A 27942-nucleotide genomic window follows, 5' to 3' on the forward strand; every position below is an offset into this window, starting at 1 on the left:
TTGGCGTTCAGGGCTTAGCGCGATCTACCCTTGCGGTGACCGTCTGCCTCTGCGGCTTAGTGGATAGAGCACGGGCCTGGGAGTCTAAAGGACCTGAGTTCTAATTCAGGCCCTGCCACGTCTGCTGTGTGACCTTGGGCAAGTCACTTCACTTCTCTGTGCCTCAGTCACCTCATCTGTGAAAAGGGGATTAAGACTGCGAGCCCCACGTGGGGCAGGGACCGCGTCCGACTTGATAACTCTGTATCCGCCCCGGTGCTGAGAATGGTGCTCGGCACACAGTGTGCACTTAACAAATACCGCCGTTGTCATTATCATCATCATCTTGTTTTAGGGAAGTAAAATACGATTGCTGTGAAGTGTCTTAAAAATGAAAATGTTCACAAAGCAGTTGGAAGCCAATTGGCAGATGATAATTTTAACGGCCCAGACTAGCATCTAATGTGGAATCTTTGATTCCATCTCTGCTTTTCTCCGTTTCCAGGTTCACGGCGTTTGGGTTAAAAGTCGGAGCTGAAAGACTGAGGAATTCAGACAGCCTAAACACGCTTGCAGAACTCCCGAGGACTGCCCAGGGTGACTGTTTTGAAACTCCCTCGGTTTGAATCCGTACTCTGTCGTGCTGGGTTCACACGAGCGGGGATTGCCCTTCGAAGATCAGGCCGACGTTTCTGGAGCCGGGCACGGGGGGCACTTGAGAAGCCCGCCCCGGGGAGCCAGGGGTCAGCGTGTAGGCCCGAGAGACAGCACTGCAGATTTCCCGAGCAACCAGCCCCACCCGTCCGTCCCGCTGCCACTCCGCAGGCCGGTTGCAAGAGTCCGGGCAGACTGGCGCGGAGGTCCCAATCCCCGGCCCCCCGGGGAGCAGCTGTTAGCTCGATCACCAAGCCAAGTAGGAGCCCAGCCGGAGAACGTAATCTTATTGGAAAAAATTCTGGCTTCAAAATCTCACCTGGCTGCTTTTCAGTCCCTCAGGTGCCGAACTGCAACAGACAAGAGTACGGTTATGACCTCGGGCCCCCACTCTTCTCTGACTTGCAGGTCGGATTTTGTTAGACCCGTTAAGGCAAAAATAGGCACTATTTTTTCGGTTCGAACAGATGTCAGGTTCACCGTACGCGCAAACGTCTACTTCGCTTCTGTAAGACCGCGGTAGTGATTTTTAGTCGATCGGAGGGAGTGGAAATGCTAAGTACTATTTCCATTTTGTACTGGGCCCTTTTCCCATACATTTTGGGTTTTGGTAAGCAAAATTATGTGCCAAGCACTCTAATGCTCGTGATAATAACGACGGCATTTGATGGACTTTGTTTAGCGCTTACTCTGTGTTAAGAGCCGGGGTAGGTACAAGATATTCAGGTTGGACGCAATCTCCGTCCTACGTGGGGCTCAGAGTCTAAGCAGAGGGAGTAGGATTTAATCCCCATTTTATAAGAAACCGAGGCCCAGAGAAGTTATGGACGTGCCCAAGGTCACATAGCACGCAAGTAGCAGAGCTGGGAAGATACTGAATTTTCAATACTTAAAAACATCTCCCGTGACAGGGATGGAGAGGGAGAGATATCTTAAAGTAGCACATTATGAAAGTATTCCAGTCACTTGGGGAGGGTATTCATTGCATTTTGAACCGTTCCATGTTTCTTAAAAGGCTGAAAATCTCCGGGTGATCTTAAATTCTATCAAGTGTCCGTAGGTTAACCAAAAAGGTATAGCTTTTAAATGTTTAGCATCTTAATATGATCTGGAGTTTGTTGAAAACTGTTTATTTAGAAAAAAAGTCTCCATGATATTGAACCACAAACCTTCACACTATTTGCCCAGCTTTTGAATATTCTTTTCCAAATCTGTCGAAGAGGTGAAGTGAAGGGAACACGGTTTTGAAACCCTGGGGAGAGGGGAAAAGGAAGGAAAAGATGTAAAACTGAGAACTTGAATTTCACAACGTATTCATCACTGTGTTTCCTAGAATTGAAACCGTCCTCGCTTTCGCTCCGTAAAAATGGTTAGAGAAGCATTTCGGGGAGGGAACCATGCTCATTCTGGTTCCCTCCACATTCTGAGATTTACAAGAGTTGTTCCAAAATACTGAAGACTTTAACCTAACACTTTACCCTCCATATACCCTCTCCCCAGACTGGATTTTTTATAAAGGAGGTGAAAGTATACAAGCCAGGGATGGTGCCTTTATGTTCCAATCTTAAACAGAACCATGTCAGCCTAATTCGAATTCATAATACGAGGGCAATCTGGGTTGCAATGGAAGAGACTCATAAATTCCATTTCAGATTTCCCACCGACAGTACTGAGAGGAAGAGAATCTTTTGGAGAGTCTGCTGGGTAAAATGGTCTGTACTAGGCGCTTGGGCATCGCAAAATGAATTAACACGTTCCCTAACCCCGAAGGAGTTTACACCCCAGTGAGCAAGGCGAAGTTGAAAGTATTTACAACTAGAGTGGACAAAATGAATGCATTCATTCATTCAATCGTATTTATTGAGCACTTACTGTGTGCAAAGCACTGTACTGAGCGCTTGAGAGAGTGCAATGTAACAGCAGACACGTTCCCTGCCCGCAGTGAGCTCGTAGTCTAGACGTACATAAATAAATTACAGATAGATCCAGACATATACATATGTGTCGTGGGGATGGGAGGGAGGATGAATGAAGGGAGCGAGTCAGGGCGACGCCCAAGGGAGTGGGAGAAGAGGAGAGGAGGGCTTCGGGAAGGTTTCTTGGAGGAGACGTGCCTTCAATACGGCTTTGAAGTGGGGGGGAGCAATTATCTGTCCGCTACGAGAAAGGAGGGCATTCCGGGCCATCGGTAGGACGCGGGCGAGAGGTCAGCGGCGAGACAGACGAGATCGAGGTAAAGCGAGAAGGGTAGCGTCAGAGGCGCGAAGTGTGCGGGCCGGGTTGTAGTAGGAGAGAATAATTGAATAAATGTATATTCATGAGGACTGAGGCTAGAAACAAGTTCCTAAGTGCACTCGATAGAACCAAATGAATATTTCAGCAGCCTCGGACCACAGGATGACGTTAAAATCAGCCCCGGCCATCCCCGGCCAACAGGCTGTCATAAAGTCACAGTGGGATTCCTCGGGTTCCGCTATTACTCTTGGCAGCGTCTCCCCTGCCTCGAACAAGCCCCTCCCGCTGTTCTGCCGCCTCGCGTATCTTAAAATAGACGCCGACACGAGTGGGTCACGTCAGGGAGGCCTATCTCTCGGGTGGCCCGGTCAGTCCCGTAACAACTGCAGCGGTGCAGAACTACATCTTGCTGGCAGACCCTGACCCTGCGTGACTCCACTGCAAGTGACGGGTCCCTGTGATAGGCCTAGGTGCGGGGCTGAAAATTGGGGGGATTCCTTCTGGATCGTAGGATAGAGGGCAAGGATCGACTAAGCCCTCCTCTCCTCCTCTCCCACTCCCCTCTGCGTCACCCTGACTTGCTCCTTTAATTCATCCCCCCTCCCAGTCCCAAAGCACCCACGTCTGTCATCTATTCACATCAATGCCTGTCTCCCCCTCTAGGCCGTCAGCTCGTCTGGGCAGGGAATGTGTTTCAGGTTGTCCTGTACTCTCCCAAGGGCGGTGCTCTTCACTCAGTAAGCGTTCAGTAAGTACGACCGACTTACTGGCTCAACGTCTACCGTCGTTCTCGTAGCAGGCGCTTAGCCGAAGGACAGTCTCCTTGCTTCGGAACTTGCCCACTTGGAACAACGGACAGGTTAGAGTGTTAACTTCTCTAGAGAACGTATCATTTATCTTCACCTCCTCTTCCAAGTGTCCAGTACAGTGTTCCGTACACAGTAGGCAATCGATCGATTTTTGCGGAGTACTGTACTAAAGCACCTGGGAGAGCACGACGCAACGGAGTCGGGGTACACGTTCCCCGCCCACAACACCCTTACGGCCTAGAGCTTACGATGAACTGTACTGAATGAACGAGCCCACGGCGGCTGTGGTTTAGATGCCTAAGGCGAGGGGGAGGGTACTTATTTCCGTGCCTGAATTATACATCGACATCCCTTGTGCTGTTCGGCGTGGCTCGGGGGAAAGGGCCTGGGCTTCGGAGCCATAGGTCATGGGTTCGACTCCCGGCTCTGCCGCTTGTCAGCTGTGTGACTGTGGGCGAGTCACTCCACTTCTCTGTGCCTCAGTTCCCTCACCTGGAAAATGGGGATTAACTGTGAGCCCCACGTGGGACAACCCGATTACCCTGTATCTACCCCAGCGCTTAGAACGGCGCTCGGCACGTAGTAAGCGCTTAACAAATACCAACATCATTATTATTATTGTTATCTAGTGAGTTGGACTCTTTCGTATTCCTTTTTACGACACTTATTCCACTGGCATTCCTCTCTGCCCAACAGGGAACGATCCCGTGATTCAGTCACAGCACTCTGTCCCGGTGGATCTACCCAATGATAGCCCCTGGGGCGAGGCGAGCTGCCAACGCCGTCACTCTGGTTTTCGGAGAGCCGATTCTGACCTCCCTCCACCTCTCATTTGTCGACGATCTGATTTTGCAAGGGGCCATCCGCTTCGCTCGACTCGACGACATATTCGCCAGTGAACGCAAGACGGCGACCTGAGACGTCCTTGCGGTGCGTTTTCCCATTGAAAATAGATTTTCATTTCTGTAAAAGAAGACCGATCTTCTGAAAACTGACCAAACCGGGCGATGGCCATTTTAAATCCTGCCAAACTCCTCATCCGCCAGAGCGGACGGCTTTTGCTATTACGACGCCTGGCCGAACGCAAGCGATCCACTGCCAAAATGAGCTCCTTGGGGCAATTTAGGAGGCTTTTCGAGTGAACCGCTTTTTGAGCTGGAATGAAGCCCAGGTCCATTTACAAACCCGAGTCAAAATGACAAAGAGCAAATTTCCTGTGCCACACTCACCCCTCAGTGTAAGATTACTTTGGGTTGGCAGCTGCACTGTTTATCTAGTTATTTAAAGCCATTTCGCCAGTTAGCCACAACTGTGTATTTAAACAACTGGCTCCGATGACGATGGCAAGAGCGGTTCCGTTCGACCACGTCTCCGCAGAGCCTCCCGGACCAATGGGGTAGATAAGTACCCTGCGGTCGGCTGAGCACGCGCTATCCGTTTTAAGGTTAAAATATAAGATTCTCATCCCGTGATTGAAAACGATACACGGTACTATTCATTCTCAGATTTTTTTCCTTACTCTAAATCTCTACTCAATGAGATTTAAACATTCTACTCGGCAATTTTAAATTCTATTTCAATATCATTTGGCGTACTCATTCAGATTTAAGAAAAAAACTTTATTCAGCTTGTCTGATTTTCAACACCAAAGGTACCTAGTTGCTCTCCCCTCTCTCGCGTGATCCACCTGAGGCCTGTTCACCTCCTCGCACTTGACAGAATGAGAAAAACTCCTATTTCCAGAAAGGACGATGGTTTCCCGACCACGGGTTGGAGAAAGCGAATGGCCCACCTTGTCTACGGGAAGCAGCATAGACCTGGGAGTCAGAGGACTTGGTTGCAATCCTGCCTCTGGCCTGCTGTGAAACAGACCCTGGGCAAATCACTGAACTTCTTCGTGCCTCAGTTTCCCTATTTGCAAAGTATTCATTCAATAGCATTTACGGAGCGCTTACTATGTGCAGAGCACTGTACTAAGCGCTTGGAATGAACAAGTCGGCAACAGAGACGGTCCCTGCCGTTTGACGGGCTTACCTCCCCTTAAAACCGTGAGGCCCATCTGGGACAGGGACTGTGTCGGGACTGATGATCTTGTACCTGTCCCAGCAGTTCAGTACAGTGCTCGGCACAGGGTAAGCCCTGAACAAATACCGTGATCATCATCATTATTATTTCAATCATTCCACCTATTTATTAATCAATATTGAATGCTTACTCTGCGCAGAGCACTTTACTGAGTTCCTGGGAGAGTATAATCGAGTTAGTAGACATAATCCCTGCCCTCAAGGAACTTACTCTTGCAGGGAAGGCAGACACTAAAATAAACTGCAAGTTGGGGGAAGCAAAAGAATTTAAAGATACACGGTATGTGCTAGGGAGAGGGAGCATGAGTCCCTGAGCGCTTCGGTGACGTGGAACTGCTGAAGCGGCGACAGGGATACAACATGGGCCTTGGAGTCAGAAGGACCTGGGTTCTAATTCTGGCTCCCCCACCTATCTGCTGCGTGACCCTGGGCGAGTCACTCACTTCTCTGTGCCTCGGTTACCTCATCTGTAAAATGGGTATTAACGCCGTAAGCCCCACGTGGGACATGGACTGTGTCCAACCTGCCGCTTAGTAAAGTGCCTGGAACAGAGTAAGCACTTTACATATACCATAAAACAAGGGGGGGAAATAGGATGGGGGCAATGAGAGTAATAATAATAATGGTGGTATTTGTTAAGCGCTTACTATGTGCAAAGCACTGTACTAAGCGCTGGGGGGGATACGAGGTGATCAGGTTGTTCCACCTGGGGCTCGCAGTCTTAATCCCCATTTTACAGACGAGGTGACCGAGGCACAGAGAAGTTAAGCGACGTCCAAAGTCACAGAGCTGGCAAGCGGCGGGGCCGGGATTCGAACCCATGCAGTTGTTGAAAAAAAAAAAGGTTGGCCTTCCCCACCACAGTAGTTGCAGGTAGCGTGCTCCACAGCACCTTGTTAAAGCCTTCTGGCATTAGGGCCCTGACACTGGCAGTCGAAGGCCAGTTTGTAGCTGAAAAGCCCACGAGCCACACATGATAGAATATACCGAGGCTTCTCCCCACTCAAATGATAAAACCTGCCAGAGCGAATACAGTACTAACCGTTAGCCATGCGATAATTCCAGATATTTTGACGTTTCTCTGTGGTTTTACCCACCTCGATTTTCCATGCTTCCTTTTCACCCCTCTCCTAATCTTTGAAATCTTTTATCTTCCTCATTCTCCAACCTTTTTCCAACTCACTCCACCCTTCCTATTTCTCACCTCATTTTATTTCCTGTGATCTCCTCCCTCCCACTGTCCTTTTTCACCTCTGATGATCCATTTTCTCTTCTGATTTTCTCCTAGTCTGAAAAACAACCTTCTCCCTCTTTCTCTATCACTGCTCTTTTTTCTCTCCCCCTCCTTGTGTCCTTCTCTCCGCCTTCTCCTCTTACTGGACCTCTTCCTTTTTTCCCACCTCTAATCGTTGTCCTTCTCTCTCTTGAGCCAAGACACCCTACCCACCGGTTTCTGAGCAATTTAATTTTCCATTCTTCGGATCCCTTTTTATCCATTATCGCGTATGAATTTCACTGGTCAAGAGTTCACGTGTTTAAGTTACAAGTAAAACTTGCTATAAAAGCAGTTTTATCGAAAAGGAAGCCTCGCTGTCCTTTAACTCAAGCAGAAAACAGACGAGAAGTCCAAAACCGTTAATCCAGTCCAATCGACTAATCGTATTTAATGAGCGCTTACTGACAGAACAATACAGCGGACACATTCCCTGCCCGCCGTAAGCCGACGCTCTAGCTGGGGAGACAGACAATATAAATAAATCACAGATAGGTACATAAGTGCTGTGGGGTTGAGGCGGGGTGAATATAGGGAGAAAATCAGGGCAACACAGAAGGGAGTGGGAGAAAAGGAAATCAGGGCTCAGTCAGGTTGCTCTGTAACTTGGCAAGGTTCGGTCAAGACCATTTCCAGTGAGAACAAGGGCTTCTGACATGCCCCCGAAGACTCCAACGAGCCACTCTGTCGGCACGACACAGATGTCATTTCAAGTGCTCAGAACCCACTAAGCTCCCCTAAAAAAGATTGATTTCTCTGCTCCAGTGTTTCTTTGGGGCAAACTTTTCTAACAACTGAAACCAATTAGTGGGGCTGACACTGGTAGGGCAGAATGTAGGTCAGCATCAAGTAATAAAAAAGTATTGACTTTTCTCTGTGTGTAAGCGGCACGCGATGGGGGGCCAGGGCCTTGTTGTATATGGAAAGGGCTCCATTAATTTCACTTATTTCAACAAGGGCTGTCAAATCCTAATGCTTCTATTGCCCTTTTCACACAGAGCGCATTGACACCGATCCCGGCCCCCGTGAGGCCGGTTTGCAGAATTCTAGTTAGTGAAAGGGGCTGAACCTGGCCCAGGAGGTTTGAGACCGTAAGCCCGTCAAAGGGCGGAGACCGTCTCTGTTACCCATCTGTACATCCCAAGCGCTAAGTACAGTGCTCTGCACATAGTAAGCGCTCAATGAATACTACTGAATGAATTCCGGCCAGTAAATTTCGGATCTTCGCAAGAGACTTTGGAGAAATGAGGAGGGTCATTAAAATGGCGGCTTATTTCTTCCATCCACCGGACGAATGACTTCTGATGTTAAAGATGAATTTGGTTAGGAAAGTCCATGAACGTTTTCCTTTACCTTCCTCCACAGCTAAAAAAAGTACCCCACGATAACCGAAGAAATCCCCCCTGGTGGCTAGGTTAGTAAGAGGTTATGCTCTTTTCCCCCTTCTTTTCTCCTCATCCTGCCTGTTCTGGTTCACTGGATTTGATGCTACTTCTTGCCCAGCTGGGTGTGTGTTTAATAATGTTTCTATTTGTTAACCGCTTACTATGTGCGGAGCCCTGTTCTAAGCGCTGGGGTAGATAGAGGGTAATCAGGTTGTCCCACGTGAGGCTCACAGTTAATCCCCATTTTAACAGATGAGGTAACTGAGGCCCAGAGAAGTTAAGTGACTTGCCCACGGTCACACAGCTGACAAGTGGCAGAGCTGGGATTCGAACCCATGACCTCTGACTCCCAAGCCCGGGCTCTTTCCACTGCTGTGCTGGGGGGAGGGGGGAAGGGGAGATGGGAGAGAATGGGACTTCATCCCCATTTCTCCTTCATTTCCTAATTACCTCCTGTAAATCCAAAGAAGACTGGCAACAATAAACTCTCTGATTTAAAAAGATGAGCTGACGAAAATGGTGGGCAATTTTCTACTTACTTTAATGAGTTTAAAAGTGCAAATTTTACCCTTTGAATCAACTTGTCATTAGATCTTAAAATAAAAAGTGATATTGCCGAGCCATCATAAAAGCCAGTTTATATCCTTCTGTATGATAGTTTCATCAAACAACTTTTTTCGACTTGTCGGTCTACTGTGGGAATGTGAACGATAATGTGCCGTATAAAAATCATGAAATTATTCTCACAGTGGGAAGTCTCCTAACAACACTATTTTAATCTTATCTTCCAAATAGAGGCGGAAAACATATTAATTGCAGTTTAATTTATGCAACAGATATTTCATTTTAATTATGCCTATTTTTTTTGTCAAGCCTGAAACTGCCAGTGGCTCAGGCACGTATCTTCTGTCTCGGTTTTAAATGAAAGAATCAAAATCAAGCAGCATTTCTGCAAGAAATTATGAAAGATTTCTAATTAAAGCTTATGGATTTGAAAAATTACTAAACTGGTAGTCACAAACAACATCTGGGAAAATGTGATCAATTAAGCCTCGTTCAATATTTTTAATTCTCTAATAATATGCCATCATTCATTACTGATAACTGGATTTTTTTCTAATTATACAGAATGTTAATTGCCATTAGATGTCATTATATGGTGCATTTTAAAAATTCTCTTGTTGAAATCCCTCGTAAAGCATACGAAGAATCAGCGGCAAATGGACCTGATTGTTAACGACAGCCTACACAGAAAGGTTGTTACTTTTCCGTGAAAAGTGGAGGGGAAAAAAAAAAAACGATCCGCGAAGGCTGAATGTGATCATTATCCATTTAAAATGGTCAATTAAAACAAATCAGGGGCAACAAAAAGGAGCACAATCATTTTTACCAAATCCTTCCCATTCGAGAGCTTTAAATCTGCAGGCTTTTACCACTTTGGGGTTTTAAAACTACAATCCTCTGTTCACTAACATGGATGCTTCTGTTTAATTTTTGTTCTTTCCTTGGCTATCATTCTTTGACTTGAGCCCTCTTGGAAAACAGTTCAGCTTCCTAGGTTTTATACGTCATTGGCAAGAAGTTTAAGTCCCGAGGGAAGTCACCATTTCAGCCAACAGTAGCGGAAGTGAGTTTAGGGCCGCACTGACACTGGCCTGTGGCAACCCCAACTCTCTGCCTGCTCAAGGCTGGCTGGATTCAGGGTGCGGAGTGGACCCTGGGGTCCAGACCGCAACGGTCTAGAGAGATAGGGTGAAGGTCTGGATTGTCCTTAATCCCCAAACAGTCTGGTCAATCTAGGCCCACCCTAAGAATTGGGTCCTTTCCGGAAAAGCTATCGACTGGATAAAACCGGGCGATAATAATTGTGGTTGTTTAGCCCCGCGCTGTAAGCTGGGGTAGATCCAATTAATCAGGCCAAACACAGATCCTGGGCTGAACAGGATGAATCGGGGTAAGACCTGTCCAGATCAACACTCTAAGGTCAGCCGGGAGCTGAATTCATCTCTGCGAGGTGGAGTGGGGCATCGTTCACTTAATACTCTTCATTTAGAGACCCCTAAATGATAAGGGGGTCACGTGCCGTCTCTGGGCCCGGGAGTCGATCTCATCTCTGCCACATTGGGCAAGTCACGTTAACTTCTCTGTGCCTCAGTTACCTCATCTGTAAAATGGGGATTAAGACTGTGAGCCCCAAGTGGCACGGGGACCGTGTCCACCCTATTTTTTTTTATCTACCCCAGTGTTTAGAACAGTGCTCGGCACATGGGAAGCGCTTAAGAAATACTATTAAAAAAAATAAGACTGGCACAGAATGCAGGAGCAGTTTCATCAGATTCATCTACAATTCATACAAGACTATAACCGGTCTACAAATTCTGGAAATGTTCTCCGGCTACAGCGGCTAACCAAGATTGCCCAGTACCTGAGTTGAGTAGGAAGAAAAGTATGGATCTCCATGGAAATGTTTATTGTCATACTGCACTCTCCCAAACGCTTAGTACAGTGCATTGCACACAGTAAGTGCTCAATAAATATTATTGAATGAATGAATATTAATGTCTATCTCCCCATCTGGACTTGTAAATTCATTATGGGCAGGGAACGTGTCTGCTAATTCTGTTGCATTGTACTCTCCCAAACGCTTAGTACAGTGCTCTGCACATAGTAAGTGCTCAATAAATAGGATTGATCCTGCCCATTATACAGAGCTGCCCATTTCATTTTTGCAACATATTGACTGGTTATATAAGAGGACTGAAAGAAACCTATTTGTAGTGCAGAGAAGATTATAGACTAAAGAAAAATTAGCTCATGAATTTACTCTTAATAATAATAACAATAATGGTATTTAAGGATTTTCTACGTGCCAAGCACTGTTCTAAGTACTAGGGTAGATGCTAGGTGAACACGTTGGCCCACGTGGGGCTCACAGTCTTAATCTCCATTTTACAGATGAGATAACCGAGGCACCGAGAAGCGAAGTGACTTGCCCAAAGTCACACAGCTGACAAGTGGCAGAGCCGAGATTAGAACCCACGACCTCTGACTCCCAAGCCCGGGATCCTTCCACTAAGGCATGCTGCTTGCCTGTGCTTAATGTCTCCATTCGCCCGCCTCCCCACAGAAAAGGTAACTCTGATCTATTTTTTGAACTCATGCTTTTTTTTCCCCCGCAACTAAATTAAATTAAGAAGCCAATGTGAATTTCCCCACAAGCTATTTCATACTTGGGTGCTCTTGAACTTTACCGAGCTTAAACTCAAAAACAAACGTGTAGATAAAATCATTCGACTTCAATTCAAAATCAAGGAGATTTAGAGGTAATTCTTAACGTATCTATCGCATTTTCGTGAGTGACGTTTGTCAAATATAGAAATACGCCAATAAATGGAAACTCTCATTGGTGAGATTTTTTTAAAAATCCCATAATGGGGAAACTATGCCAACCATTTCAAAATGGAAAATAAGATAGGATACAAACATAGTTTATACCCTTCAATGAAATTCTGGGCCCACATTACCAATGATGAGTAAAGAGGGCTTCGTTATGCTAGGATTTATAGGATTTCAGCTCTCTGCGCTTTTGGCAGAACCCTAGACTCTGGAGCCCGGAACTTATAATAATAATGATAATGTTGGTATTGGTTAAGCGCTTACTATGTGCCGAGCACTGTTCTAAGCGCTGGGGTAGATACAGGGTAATCAGGTTGTCCCACGTGAGGCTCACAGTTAATCCCCATTTTACAGATGAGGCCCAGAGCAGTGAAGTGACTTGCCCACAGTGACACGGCTGACAAGTGGCAGAGCGGGCATTCGAACCCATGACCTCTGACTCCCAAGCCCGGCCTCTATGAGGCCTGGTAACTTTCAGTCCCAGATGGGATGCTGACTGCCTCTGCAGAGTCAAGAGTCTCAATCAGTGAGAAGCCACAGGAGCTCATTAGGTTGTAAACTCCTTGAGGGCAGAGATTATGCCTAGCAACCCTGTTAGACGCTACTCTTTTAAGCGCTTACTACAATGTCCTGCACACAGTGAGTGCTCAATATACGCCACTGATTGTCTGAGTCCCTGAACCGTGTGTGCGGGAGCGGGGGAAGTATCAGGAGTTCCGTTTCTCTAATCCTCTTGTCGTCCCCTTCCAACTCTCATATTTCTTGGGGATGGTTGATCCATCATTAGGGGAAAGGGTGGTTGGCCAGTTTTTAGCACTTGTAGTTTCAGTTAGGCGTCGCGAGAAAGGAATTCTTCTGGGAAATGTTCTATCCAGGACTTAATTTATATCACTCATGTTTTGCCCTCTCAGAATTAAGCAGGCAATGGACTGGGAGCTCGTTGTGGACAGGGATTCTCTCTATTGCCATATTGTACTTCCCCACACGCTCAGTAAAGTGCCCTGCACACAGTAAGCGCTCAATAAATTCGACTGAATGAATAATCAGGGCAGCTTTACGTTCCTCGTGGGCAGGGGACGTGTCTACCAACTCCGTTGTATTGTACTCTCCCAAGCTCTAAGTACAGTGCTCTACCGATGATAAGTGCTCAATAAATACCACCGGTTGATTCGTTGATTTGATGACATGCTTCAGAAAGAAAACACAATTTTAGTTTATTGCAGCCAATACCAGATAAGGAGGGCTGGCTTCACACGGTAAGGGGAGCCAAGGGGCTTAAGGTGATTAAGGGGAGGCTGGAGTTGAACATTTGAAAGCGGCCAATCTCCCTTCACCCAAGTCGGAAGTGAATCCCGAAGGGGAATGCAATACTGGTGGAATGAGGGAGAGATCGGAGCCCCCTCCCTCTGCCTGAAGAAACTCCCTAGGTCTGGGGTCCGGATGGATTTCTGAACGATGCTATTTCGCTAGACCGCACGTGCGGCCTCACATACACGGCCAGATGTAATGAGATATGGCACGGGAGTGACTTTCTCCTTTCTACCTCGGGATGACCAAATGTCTGAAGTCAGATCTGCAGATAACTTTTAATTAGATGGCAACCGTTTTGAAACATTCCTGAAGCTGACGAGATCAAAAATAACACCAACTGGTAAAACAGGGAAGAATATACTTCTAACATCACGGTTGGCTTTACTCCAGTGTAAAATTTTATACTGGGGCATGTGAATTGTGACTCATATCGCCCGACTGCTTGAAGGCTAAATTTAATTACTTCTGGTAGGACGAGGCACTGAATTTAATCCAGCAGGTTAAACATGGTTCTAACAAATCAAAGTTAGTTCTAGATAGTTCTTGGCTGGTTCGAGCAGATTAAAGGCAGCGTGATGGTGGCTTTATTTGATTTTATTGAGCATGATTTATAACTGATGGAGGATGCCTTTTTAATTTGGCTCACTTGAGCAACAGGATGAGCTGGAATGAATCAACAGAAAACACCGATCTCTCAAAGCACCTTAACGTTTCAAGTTTTCATTGGGAATTCGGTAATCGCAGTCAAGATTAAAACGAGGGCACATTCTGTGCGAGGGTGATTGCCCCCCTCCCTTTAAACTTAAACACTTTAGCCCACCCCCGCAGTTTTCGAGCAAGACAGTTGCCGTGGGATGGTCACTTTTCCCAGGGTTCTGTCCGGCCTTTGCAGAGCCTAAGCCCGAACAGGAGTAGCCTAGCGGATACGGCGCGGACCTGGGAGTCAGAAGGAGCTGGGTTCTAATCCTCGCCCTGCCACTTGTCCACTGTGTGACCGTGGGCAAGCCGCTTCGCCTCTCTATGCCTCGGTTACCTCATCTGTAAAAGGGGGATTAAGACTGTGAGTCCCATGTGGGACGGGGGACTGAGTCCAACCTGATTGGCTTGTATCTACCCCAGTCCTTAGAAGAGTCCCTGGCGCCTAGTAAATGCTTAACAATACCATAAAAAAAACCCTCTCAGCTGCAATGACAATCAAGAGGAGAGGGAAGAATCCTTCAGTGCTGAAATGAGGAGGAAGAATAGTCTTCTTTAGCAGTAATAATGGCAGCTCTCGCCATCACAAAGACAGGACGGAATTGTGTCTAGCCCCCCACTAGCCAGTATCATGATCTTCTTCCTTGTCCTTATGAAAGTTCATGCTGTGCTCTCTAACTGCAATTGCCAGGAGCTTTGGGTTAAAGAGATAATCCCTGCCCTCGGTGAGCTCACAGTCAGAACAGGGAAAGGCAAGCCACCATACACTGAAAAGAGTTAAAAGACGGCGAGTAGATATAAGGAATGAATCCAACGAAGTACCACGCTGACTTAGAAGTCATAGCACTACATTGCTAGTTCCCCACGTACTTATAATAATAACTGTGGTATTCGTTAAGCTCTTACTGTGTGCCAGACACCGTACTAAGCGCTGGGGTGGATACAAGGAAATTGGGTGGGACGCGATCCCCATCCCCCGTGGGGTTCGAAGTCTCAATCCCCATTTTACGATTGAGGTAACTGAGGGACGGAGAAGAGAAGCGACTTGCCCAAGGCCATGTAGCAGCCAAGTGGTGGAGCCTGAATTAGAACCCACGACCTTCTGACTCCCAGGCCTGTCTTCTATGCACTATGTCTTTTCCAACCCGTTGTCCATTGGTTTTTGGTTTTTAGTTCATAAGTGTTCCTTTTTACTGGATCTTACCTGTTTTGACAATATCGTTTACAGTTGGTCCAAGTTTCTTTTTATTGAATTTCTATCTTGGGCAGCACTGGCAACCCCTTCCAATTAGGTATCAACCCACTTAATTCGGTATCAACTAGGAGATAAGCGAAGGCCGGCATATTTGTTTCATTTGAGTACTTTTGTGGATTCGAAGTATTCAGCTCACAAACCATATCTCATGTTGCAATATACATGCAGTCTACCATAATAATGATTCATATATATATACATATATATGCAATACATATATATATATATATACATACACATACACGTAGATGTTTTATTGCTACCTTTAGCGGGATTAAAACTAATATATCACATTTTATTTTTGTGCTTCTTTTATTAGCTTTCTACCATTTGATAAGATGATAGAGGCAATAATGAAATGTTTTGTTATAAACTAGAGTTTGCAAGTCCTGTCCTCAGAATGTAATATTTCAAAAAACTGCCCAAGCTTTGGGGAAAAAACCAATTACAGAAACAGCATTAAAAATGCCAAGCACCGGGCAGAAGCAATTCTGGATCAGTTTAAAAAAGTGATTGATGAAACTCTAATCCGAGCTGAAGGAACAGTTTCACGACAAGCTGTGACCATTCCACACACTTCATTAGCTGCCATAATTAGCCTGGTGTTTCAATTTGTTAGAACTGGTGGGGACAATTTTCCTCAGAATGCAAACATCAAAAAACAGGGTCCCCTAGACTTCAGAAGGGGCTGATGAGAAGCTTTTCTAGTCTCTGTTAACTAAAAGATTAATTATAGCTGATGGGAGGCTGTGGTGTGATTGTCACTCTGTCTGTGTGCATTACTTTTAGCATTAGAAGAAAGATAGGGTTGACATTCCACTGCTCAACCGAGCAGCTTCACATTAGGGTATAAAGTCTGTTTTAATATGTTGAGGGGTTTTTTTTTTTTGTTGGGTTTTTTTTTGGTGGTCTGCTGTTTCTTTTCTTTATTTCTCAGGTCTGAGACCCTCATCACCTGTTTAGCTGAATCCGTGAAATGGCCTTCACAGACTGGGTGAAGGGAGGCGGACATTTGGGTCAAAGTCTTGTCTGTAACTAAAGACGGCATTCTAGGGACCCAAAGTCCTAAATCAGAAATCTTCATCACTGAGATCATTGCGCAGGGCGGTCTTGCAGACAGAGTTGACACTTTCACTAGCCTACACAATCTGCTGCAGTTCTAGCACATTTATAAACGTTACCCTTTCTCTCTATTTCTACCACTGCTAAGCAAAAATAAAACATTCCTGTAGGATTTCTCCATAAAGAGACATTGCAGAACGCTAGATGAGTAAATAGAGGAGGCAGCAAATTAATTATTTTTGAATCCACTGTTCTTCTTTAGGTCTGACAATCAATCTTGTGTGGTAAGCACCTACTGTGTGCTGAGCGTTGCATTAAGCGCTTGTGATGAAAAAGTTAGGTGAGGAGAGGATTTGGAGAGGAGAGGAGGAGTTCAGTTTTGGACATATTGATCTGGAGATGCTGGTGGGACATCCAGATAGATGTGTCCTGGAGGCTAAAGCAAATGTGAGATTTTAGAGAAGGGGAGAGATCAGGGCCTATTATTGCTACTCGAGACCTTCAAAAACTTTGTTATTGTCAGGTCACCCAGTTTTCAATTAAGCAGGGGCAAAAGTACTCCCCCATCCTGACTCCTCACACATGCATATTAGCCATTTCTTCAGACACTGTCCCACTGTAACCAAACATGCTAGTCTTGGACAAATCTCTAATTTTCCAACAGTGTTCTAACCAAAATGCATAGTGAAAATGCATGTTTTGGAAGACCTGAGCAGATTTAGGTTTTATGGATCAGAAGAATCGGCATTTGAAGGATTATAATAATGCTGGTATTTGTTCAGCGCTTACTATGTGCCGGGCACTGTTCTAAGCGTTGGGGGAGATACAGGGTGATCAGATTGTCCCATGTGAGGCTCACAGTTAATCCCCATTTTACAGATGAGGTAACTGAGGCACAGAGAAGTGAAGTGACTTGCCCACAGTCACACAGCTGACAAGTGGCAGAGCTGGGATTCGAACCCTTGACCTCTGACTCCGAAGCCCGGGCTCTTTCCACTGAGCCACGCTGGATTATATAAAGGAAACTCTATTTCTATAATAGGATTACTCTAACATACATATCATACCAATATTCTTAGTTGGGCGATATGATATCTACCGTTAAATGAGTCTTTTGCCTTCTCCCTGAATCACGGGTTACAGAAGACATGACCTTGTAAGATAAAGATTATTAAGAAGAGGTTTGTTGAAAAGTGTGTCTCAGGTACAATATTTCGCTTTTGGTATTGGAAGCATGAGAACTTCACATGGGATATTAGTCTCTGTCTCTGCTGGTCCATTGACTTCAATGTAACAGGTAATGTAATTCTATTTTCTAGCCTGTAACTCCGGCTTGGCAAATGTAGGGGCGATGGTACTCGGAGAGATAACCTAAGTCAAGTTCAGGACTTAACTGAATTTTCTGGGTTCTAGGTTTAAACTGAACTTAAAACCCAAAGAGTTCAAGTTCCATTTACCTCTGGAAAAATAAAACTTCTTATTTCAGGGAGAGGATTGTTTTAAAGGCCTATTAAATGGTCGGGAAGACTGGAAGCGCTTTTAACGAACACTACTTAGACAAGCAACATCAATGGCTTATCTTTTAAATATCAGGAGCGCCAGATGTTCCCGCAAGTACTAGTTAAAAATGAAAATACAATGAGGGCAAAATGCCTTCTCCCGACCAGACGCACCCAAAACAATCACCCCACAAATGAAAATAATGATTAAATTAAAATGGGAAGGACAGCAAGATCTGCTCCAGTTCCAGCCAAAGTGGAGAACAGCCAGTCGATGATTATGATGGTGGTGGTATCTGTTAAGCGCTTCCTATGTGTCGAGCACTGTTCTAAGTGCTGGGGTAGATAAAAGCTAATCAGGTTGGACACAGTCCCTGTTCCGCATGGGGCTCACAGTCTTAATCCCCGTTCTGCAGATGAGGTAACTGAGGCCACACAGCAGAAAAGCGGCGGAGCCGGGATTAAGCTACCTGCCTTGCCCAAAAAGCTCTGAAAGCAAAAACCACGGCTCATCCCCAACTCCACTGCCCTTATGTACAGATCCCCGCACCCAGTTGCTTACCTCGCCTCTAATTTATTTTAATGTCTGTCTCTCCTGCTAGACCGTATGCTCCGTGAGGGCAGGGATTTTTGTCTATTTTCTCTATTGTACGCTCTCAAACATTTAGTACAGTGCTTTTTAGAGAGTCGGTGGGGAGGAATAATTGTTCCATCTACTCTCCCTCCCTAAACTATTCCTAAAGCATTGTCATCTCCGAATGTCTTTGTAGAACGAGAAGTAGCGAAAAAAAAAAACGTGCCCGAAATAAGCAGGGAAAAATCAAATTCAATGGGTGTATTATCGAATGGGTATGCTAGGCAATAAACTAACTTCTCTCTCCAAACTCTCAATCAGTCAATCACATCTGAGTGCTTAGCGTGTGCAGAGCACCGCACCGAGCAACCGGGAGTGTACGATACGCGGAGTCGGGAGACATGTTCCCGGCCCACTATACTTTGCTTCTCCTCGTCTGATTAACTTGGCTTTTAGATGTGTATGCAAGCCTGGCCATTTGCTTCTTTTTATTAACCTTGAAATATTTCTTTCAATGTATTTACTTTCTTAACAAATAAGGTTTGAGCAGGAAGATTGGCAATTTGGTAAGTAAAATGACCAACAAAAATGATTGGAAAAGGTAAGTAAAGCTCTGGATTGATAAGAAGGAAAGGTATTCAAATCATTCTAGGAGAAACATCATTGTAGGAGGAACAATAGATAGAGGAGCAAGGGAAGACTTTCTCCCAGTGCCACTTATATGCAAGGTGCATGATGAAATAAAGAAGGTAGGAGAAGCGTGACATTTATCATGCCACAGACAAATGACAGTGGATTGCTAGTTAGGCAGTATAATAAGTACCATCTAATTTTCTCCTTAGAATCCATTTATTCTTCTAAGCCCTAGATCATCATCAAGGGAACATATTTTCCCACTGAGAAATTATAGAACACAAAATCAAATTTCATAAAATATTCAACTAGTTGCTGAAAAACCCCTTTGCAAATAACTACTAGACTGGATTTGATTAGGAAAGTGGTGATGGTATCTGTTTCAATGCAAATAACATTACTGAACAGCTTGACTCTTCCTCTCATCACTACTTTGTAGTATTTTTTTCCAAATGAGTATCCGCTTAAAGTAACCTTCACCACAAAGTTATCGTTGTCTTTCTTTTTAACTTTCTGTCTGATGAACCCTGACATTTCTTAAGCGTAGTGGGGGCCGTGGAAGTATTTTACCCTCCTGGGATTTTATCCCCGAAAAGGTTATCAAGCTGTTACTCCACAATGTCACGGCCCACCGTATCAGAATTGGAGTGGGCCCCGTCTGAGCAGAGGAAGCCGTCTGTTCGACTCTTCTTCATAGCCACGCTTAAAGAAACAACAGAGAGTCTGGAACCTGCTATCTAGATATGAGCCCAATCCTCTGGGAGACTATTCCGATGAAAACTGGCTGAGGGCATCCTTGGAAGCCGCTAATCACTCACCCAGGGGCTCTTATATGCTGATGACCGTGCTCTGGAAGCAATTAACCCGAGAAAACACATAGGTGACTACGAGCCGCTTCTCGGAAACAACAGAGCGCTTTGGACTGGCGACGATCGGTTCGAAGAACCCTGAGGAAATGTACAAGTCCGTAGCTGGCAAACACTGATACAAAGCCAAGGAGCTCCCCTGGGGAGAAAGAACTGTGGGCCGTTACTGAATTCTGCTACTCAGGCAACGTAATGTTCAGTGAAACCTGAATGAAACTTTAAACCCAAACGATTCGACCCACAATTGGGAGAACGGTTGTTTCATCCCCATTTTACAGATGAGGTAACTGAGGCACAGAGCAGTTAAGTGGCTTGCAAAAGGTCACACAGCAGACAAATGGCGGAGCTGGCATTAGAACCCACGTCCTCTGACTCCCAAGCCTGGATTGCTGCCTGGACTCCTAGGTCCACACTCTTTCCCCTAGGCCTCAGTGAATTAAAAAAACGGAAGTTCTTAGAGCAATTTGAAAGGGATGAAAAACTACGTTGACTCGAATCGGGTGTCTATTAACGGTCACGCTCCCCAAAAAGTTATTTTTCCTCAACTGCATTTCATTACGTGATTACTCTTAATTACTAATGAAATGAGAGCCCTCGAAACCGCCCCCCCCCCCACACCCCAATATGCTTTTTCAGCAAACTCATCGCGGTCAATTTGCAAGCGTAGAGGGCTTCCTAAAGTTGTTAGAAGCTGACTTGTTTAAAATGAAAGGCATATTTTATCCCAATCAATATGTAAAAGTAAAATTATCCATAACTAAGGCATGTTTCTCTGCTGTACGGTTTGGCTGTAATGATCCCCACACAGCGCACTTGCACATCAATTATGATAATCATAATCACGGTCGTTAAGCCGAATGTTCATTATTATCAGGATGCTGGTGACAGCAGATTCAATCATCGGGTGCAATGGGCAGGCAGTCACAGCCCCACCCAAGTTTCTGCAGACAGCGTTGTGCCACATTAAATCTATGATGTGTTCCACATCCCACTCCATTCCAAAAGCTGTAGACGGTAAAGGTCAACTTTATGTTCTGTGCAATATGCTTAGGTTCTCTAAATTAATTCTTTGGAGTACTGGATATTTTTATGCTTTGTAGATAATAAAATTCTGTGTCGGGCCAAAATGCACGTGAAAATAATGAAACAGTGCTGCGCGAGCGTTGTAATTCACCTATAATAAGGCACGTGAGGAAGGAATCTATCAAGAAGGACCATCTTAAAAATGTCACTTCCTGAATTTCGCCAAGAAGGAAAAACATGAAATGGTGTCATTAGAGTTGGTTGTCTAAAATGCACACGCAAATTCATTTCAGTTCCGAAGGAAGGTTGTTAGCTATCGTTTCCGCTTCGGCACCCAGAACGTACGTGTCTGACAACCAAAAGGTAGTAGCTGATATTTCGAACCCCCTGAATGTCCCACAACCTGGGACGTACGTAGCGTGTCACATTAAAATGGTGACCGCTGAATTTTCACTACTGAACTTCACAACCATTATAAGTAGTACGAACACCACAGCATGACTTTATTAAATGAGAAATCCTCTCTAAGCATTGACGGTTTGGCCTATAATCTTACTATATTTTACAAATGGACATTTTACAAATGAGGACGCTGAACCCAAAAATTGTTATAAAAATTAGTTTCCATTAGTTCCACACATCCAGCGAAAGTTTTAAGTAAAAGATAGTTTTTGTTTTCATTTTTTATTAAATATTTGTGGAATATCGTAGGTTTATGATCGATACTGAATTTTAAAAATAGAGGTATAACTTCATGTGGTTTAATAAGCATGCTGCTTAATACATCTGTTATCAACATGATTAATTTTAATATCTGACTCCCCCTCTAGACTGTAAGCTACTTGCGGGCGGGGAGTGCGTCTACCAACTCTATTGCACTGTACTTTCCCAGGCGCTTAGTACAGTGCTCTGCATAGAGTAAGCACCCATTAAAATACCACTGATGGGATGATTATTTCTAATGCCTGAAGAAATGGGGCTTATTATATATTGGAAGGTACACACGAGTAAAATTCACTGCTGTTAGTCTCAGACACAAAGAATACCTACGGTACATATAAATTATATATGTACACATAGAATTAGGAGACTGTTAGACTGTGCGCCCGTCAAAGGGCAGGGACTGTCTCTATCTGTTACCGATCTGTACATTCCAAGCGCTTAGTACAGTGCCCCGCACATAGTAAGCGCTCAATAAATACTATTGAACGAATGAACATTTGTGCCACGTTATCACTACAGTGCTCTGCACACGATAAATGCTCAGTAAGTACTACCGGTGGACTGACTGACATTAACTCCAAAAGAAACCGTACGATCTTACACTGGAAATTGTTCCAGAGCTTCTGGCTGGGCCACCTTTTACCTCGCTGATGAAACTGAAAAATGTCGCCGGCTCTTCTTCATCTCCTTAACCTTTAACTAGCGACAGTACAACCACAGGTCCCACCTTCTCCCTTTCTGGAAGTCCCTCTCTCGTCGGTTTCACCAAGCACAAGCTTGTTATTCTGTAGATACTTTATGCTTACAATTAAGCAGACTTTTTTTTTAAAAAAAGAAATGAACACCCTCAGCCCTCCTCTACATATCTGTAATTTATTTTAATGTCTGGCTTCCCCTTTAGACTGTAAGCTCAATGACTTAGTACGGTGCTCTGCACTGAGTAAATACTCAATAAATATGGTTAATAGATGACAGATAATTGTAACATGTGGGGGTTTTTCACATTCCTGCTGTCCCACTCTGTCCTCATTTGGCAATCCCAAATGCCAGGGAGGCTAGTTGAGGGGCAAAGGGGGACAAGGGGATATTGGGCCACCAAAACTCTGAGCAACAACTATCAACTGGAGAGAATCCTGGACCAACTAGGAGGTTCGCATAAGGACAGAGAATCCCGGAAACACGGCCAAGACCTCATCCTGACGGTTTTCTGCCCTAGTACGTGGAAGCAAAATCAAAATACCTAATACTTGCACTTGGGCGGGGGGACGGGATGTCAAACTTTCAGGGAAAAAAAAAGGAATCTCATTCACCTCTTGTAATTTAAGACCTGCGGTGGTTACATAAATTCAAAATCTCTCGCTGACAAGAATTTATGGAAACATTCAGGAAACAATTGTTTTCTTTCCATTTCAAGCTTTGTGACTAATGTTTTACAATTCTGAAGCTCTTAAACCTTTGACATATTATACTCCCTTGTATTGAATTCCTTCCATTAGAAATAAGCTGCTAAAAGTTTTGGGAAATGGCAGAGCGTAGAGTGCTGGTAAAATAAGCTATTTTTAGAAACTAGAGGTCTAAAAAAAAATAAAAAATCTTCAAGCAGAAGTCAGTTTTTCACAGACTTAATGGAAGCGTGTGTTTTCACTTCTTATTCATAATTGTCCTTGAGTTTGAAGGTGGCACTATGGTATCTTGTCAGGGCAAGTGTGGTTGGTAAGGCTAAAGACTGTGGGCAAGTCACTTAACTTCTCTGTGCCTCAGTTCCCTCATCTGTAAAATGGGGATTAAGACTGTGAACCTCACGTGGGACAACCTGATTACCCTGTATCTTCCCCAGCGCTTAGAACAGTGCTCTGCACACAGTAAGCGCTTAACAAATACCAACATTATTATTATTATTATTATTAAAGACCCACAGCATCTTCTGCATCGTATGCATGTAGCGATCCTCCCTTCCTGCATTGCTTCCTTTCTTTTTGCTACCTGCGGAGTCTGCTGCAGTTTTCTAGACCGTAAACTCATTACGGGCTGGGAAGCGTCTGCTAATTCTGTTGTATTGTACTCTCCCAAGCGCTCAGTACAATGCTCTGCACACGGTAAGTACTCAATAGATCCCACTGATTATCGATTCCTGTTTCTACCTCTTGGTGGTTTGATCATCTCAAAAGCTCTGTCTCCAAGACAGTTCCTTCATTTCTAATTGTCATGTGTCAGACTGTGCATCCATCTAATGGCTCCCAGCCATCTACAGCTATCTCACATACGTACTAGGATTTTTCTTGTTCCTTTACGATACTTTCTGTCGATTTCCCCACGAATCCATCATTCACCAAGCTTCCCCTGACTAATTTACCAACACCCCAAGTGGCATCGACCTACCAGCTGCCTTGAGCGTTTACGTAAAATCATCTCCACTCCGACTCAGTGCTCGCGTATAATGTATATGTGAATTGATTTATATTCCACTTCTTCTAAATATTTGTATGGGTGATGAATATATGCTAGCCATTTTTTTAAGGATGAAAATCCAGGACATTATCTCTTTTCCTTTTATTTGACTTACCTCGCTAGTTACCCATTTTTTACGCTCCTCTTCTCGGAAATTTTCAGTACCATACGGTCTGGGGCCATACTTGGTCGAAGTGTGAATTAATGGCTCGTACTTTTCATTTTTGTGATAAGATGAAAATGGCAAAAATCTGAAAGATAACACATTTAGATGTTATTTATTTGATTATTTTAGGCTTCTGATAAGGAATCATTGGGGATTAGACCTTCAAACTTTCGGCTACTCATATATTTGAATTCCTTTCACTGTGTCCAGTTAAATATTTGTAAAATTTTACTTTGTGGTGCTGGAGCAACATAAGATGTTTTTAGGAACTCGTAGTAAAAAACGTTTTCCAAAAAATGATTTCTACTATCTCCCCTGGATTTCAGAACTTTCCGATGCCAACACAAGTGAAGTAAAGGATCTGTAGATACACAGACAGTCTAAACAGTTAGGCCGTTCTCGGGGGAAATAAATGGTTCATACAACCCAGTATTCTCTTTCCAACAGGGGCACCAGAATCTTTATCGACATCTTCGAGTTCACCCTCACCTGCCCTCTGCTCTGCCCGACAAAATGATTTCTCCATCTTTATCGACACCCATGCTCATTGCCCTCGCCAGTTGTTCCAGACATCTGACTCCCTCCTCGAGCGTCCTGTCCCCCCGGCTCCCCGTCATCTCTTGTTCTAATGAGCTGGCCACTTACTCTATTGAGAATATTGAAACCGTCGGGCGTGACCTCCCTAAAATCTCCCGTGCCCCTCCTTCAACTCTCCCATCTTTCTCTCAAAATCCATCCCCTCCACCTGCACGACCGACCCCACGCCTTTGCACCTTATCAAAACACTTGCCCCCTCCCTAACTGCCATCTTCAACTGTTTGCTCTCCAATGGCTTCTTCCCCATTTCTTTTAAACATGGCCATGTCGTCCCTATCCTAAAAAAAGAACCCCTCCCTTAAACCCAAGGCTCCCTCTAGCTATCGCCCCATCTCCCTCCTACCGTTCCTCTCCAAACTACTTGAGGGAGTTGTCTACACCTGCTGTCTCAAGTTCCTCTTCTCCAACTCTCACAGGCCTCTGACCACCCGATTCAAGCTGCAGGCTATTTGGGTGTAAAGCACGGTAAAAAGCTCTTGGAGAATCTACAATAGGTGCATAGGGTGTGGCTGTGCAAATACTGACAATAACGATAATCGTGGTATTTATTAACAATTAACAATCTATTAACATTGTGCTAAGCCCCAGGGTAGATACATACAATAATCAGACTGGACACAGGTTCCCGTCTCACTTGGGGCTCACTCCTAAGTAAGAGGGACAACGGGTATCTTAATCCCCATTTTATAGGGGAGGAAACTGAGGCACCGAGAAGTTAAGTGACTTGCTCTAGGTTATATAGAAGACAAGTGGCAGAGCCAGGATTAGAACCCAGGTTTCCTGACTCCCCATCCCTTGCTCTAGTGCCTAGTGGAACCAGGCACCGTGGCCTCTCTGAACTAAGTAGCCAAGGCCCAAGCCCACTTGCCTCGAACAAGAATCATCTCCCGTCACCAGGCGATTGTTGACACGGAGGAAACGTCGTGCTGCCACTTTTTCTACCAAGGGAAGCTGGAGAATTTGGCTTTGAACTGTTGTTTTCGATCCAGAGGGAGAACGCCTAGTCGATCCTCCGGTTGGACCGAGGACAGGTCTGGGCAAGCTACGGGCCGCAGGCTGGCTCCGATCACCAAGCAATTCAACCCGTGGGCTGAATTCGGCCTGATTCTGAGCCAGCAGCTTCCGCTGGGGTCTCTTCCACCGGGCTCCGAGCCAGCGGGGACGCAGTTAAGCAATCCCCCAGCCCACCCCGGGCCCCGAGAACCGGAACACGGGGAGGATCCTGACCGGGTCCGTGCCCAGCTTGGGGCCAGGAAGGAGCCAGCCGTGGGCAGAAGTGGCTTCCCTTCCACCGTTCACCGGGCCGGCCCCTGCCCTTCTCCGCTGTCTGGCTGGCCTGCCGACAGTTACAACAGGCGGTCGGTGGCCCTCGGGCCAAAATAATAGCCCACCCTCGATGTAGGATGACATTAACAATTAGACAATCCTCCGTAACGACGTGAATACAATGAAAAAGCAAGGGGTGGGATGGAGATTTTTTTTTTTTTTTGGCATCACAGATTGGATTTCTCTTCCAACCGACTTGGCAGCCAGCTCCCCGGCCTGATCCAGACTAGCAGGCACCGGCACAAACGGCGGGGCCCGGCCTCACGGCAAATTAGCCCGACAGCGAAGGGAGACACCATCACGGGGGTCTGACTTCAGGATGGATGGAGAGGCGACGCTAAAGGAAATGGGCAAGGAGGACCGGCGGGGAGAGAGGAGAGACTGGCGAGTCCCTCTCAGCTCACGAGCCGTTGTTCTTCCACCCCTCGCCTCTTGACAGGCCCCGGGGGTTCCGTCAGAGAGGGGAGCAGGGTCTGGCTGAAAGAGGTGAGGAGGCTTCGGCCCGAGACTGGCCACTCCCCCGTCTCTCCACAATTCCCTATGCCAGAAACCATCAGTGACGGTCCAAGAAAGGCCAATTCAGCCATGGAAGCGGGGGGTTGGGGGAGAGCCTCTCCTTCACTCCTCCTCCCTGCTGCCATGCCACCGTTAGGTCCGCCGGAGTCCTCAGACATGGTCCCTTCCCGCCGGTGCCCTCTCTGCCACGATGCAGAACGACTTTTCGCGCCTGCCCGGTATTCAATCTCCACCTCTGAAAATGGCAAATGCATCTTGCTAGAGCCAGGGTTGGGGCTTGGATCTATACTGGATTTCCTACGGAAAACTCACAAGGGGGGTGTGAGAAGTGTACCGGGTAGTAACTGTCCAGGGGGGAAGGAAAGGATAGAACCGTAAGATATGGTTGAGGAAGACCCAGCAGGATATAAGAGACGGACTGAATGGGGGGGACGGCGAGACTGTGAGTTTTTGACTCGGCGATGACCGATGGTGATGGGAAAGTACAGAAGAGAGAAATCTTAGGAGGGACGATGAGGATACGTGTTTTCGACGCATTAAATTAGGGGTCTGGCAGGTCATCCGGGTTGAGTTTTCTGAAAGAAGACGGAAATATGAGATTGACGAGTTGAGAGGTGGTCCAGGCCAGAGATGAGCATTAGGAGCTGTGCTCAGAGAGGGGAAAGGTCACAAGCATCTGCACTTAAGAGCTCTCCTAGAGACTGAATATAATGGCAGAAGACCACGATGGAGTCTCCCTTCGAGAACGACAAACAAGCATCGGTCCCAAGACTTCTGGAATTGGCTGATTGGAATGAGGACCCGGACGAAGGAAATGATAGTAGCGACAGTGGCTTACGTGGTGCCATTTGCCCTACCGGGCTCCTGATAGGCCTGTTCTTGCCGGGGCGAGAAATGTAACGAGTGAGTCGGCAGGCAGGGAGGGGTGCGGCACTATGGGGAATTATACTTTTTTCATTCCGGACCCATTTATGGCTGAATAGAGGGTCAGGTACTGGACCTGGAGGCTTCCCTCCTAAGATCTCCCTCCCTTGTGGCCTCCTGCACCCTTAAAATCTTGCCCTGGGACTCTGGTCTCATCCTATGAGCCCCCTATAATAATAATAATGATGATGACTGTGGTATATGTTAAGCACTTATAATGCGCCAGACACTGGACTAAGTGCTGAGGGGGATACAAGCAGATCGGGTTGGACACAGTCCATGTCCCACATGGAGGGGGTTTACGGTCTTAATCCCCATTTTACAGATGAGGTAACCGAGGCCCAGAGAAGTGAGGTGACTCGTCCAAGGTCACACAGCAGGCAAGAGGTGGAGCCGGGATCAGAACCCAGATCCTCCGGTTCCCGGGCCTGTGCTCGTTCTACTAAACCTCGCTGCTTTCGTGTATCGGTATGGTCTTCTCTCCTGAGTCCCTCAGTGTCCTCCCCAT

The 27942-nt window shown here is 45.8% G+C and overlaps 1 protein-coding gene across 3 annotated transcripts in view; it reads right to left on the reverse strand.

Moving 5' to 3' along the window:
* Positions 1–391: 391 nt before the first annotated feature.
* The window catches only part of SPATA17 (spermatogenesis associated 17), a 108851-nt gene continuing 81300 nt past the window's right edge, over positions 392–27942 (reverse strand). For 2 of the 3 annotated variants that reach the window (XM_029047405.2, XM_029047408.2), the window contains 2 exons: positions 24021–24156; positions 1743–1885 (listed from right to left, as the gene is read on the reverse strand). In XM_029047405.2, the coding sequence (XP_028903238.1) occupies positions 1805–1885; positions 24021–24156 (217 nt within the window). In that variant the 3' untranslated portion in view covers positions 1743–1804. Of the gene's footprint in view, positions 984–1742; positions 1886–24020; positions 24157–27942 lie in introns of those variants that run through there. The other variant, XM_029047406.2, reaches the window with a different exon arrangement.

This window comes from Ornithorhynchus anatinus, chromosome 19 (genome assembly GCF_004115215.2).
Source record: "Ornithorhynchus anatinus isolate Pmale09 chromosome 19, mOrnAna1.pri.v4, whole genome shotgun sequence".
Taxonomy (NCBI): Eukaryota; Metazoa; Chordata; class Mammalia; order Monotremata; family Ornithorhynchidae; genus Ornithorhynchus; species Ornithorhynchus anatinus.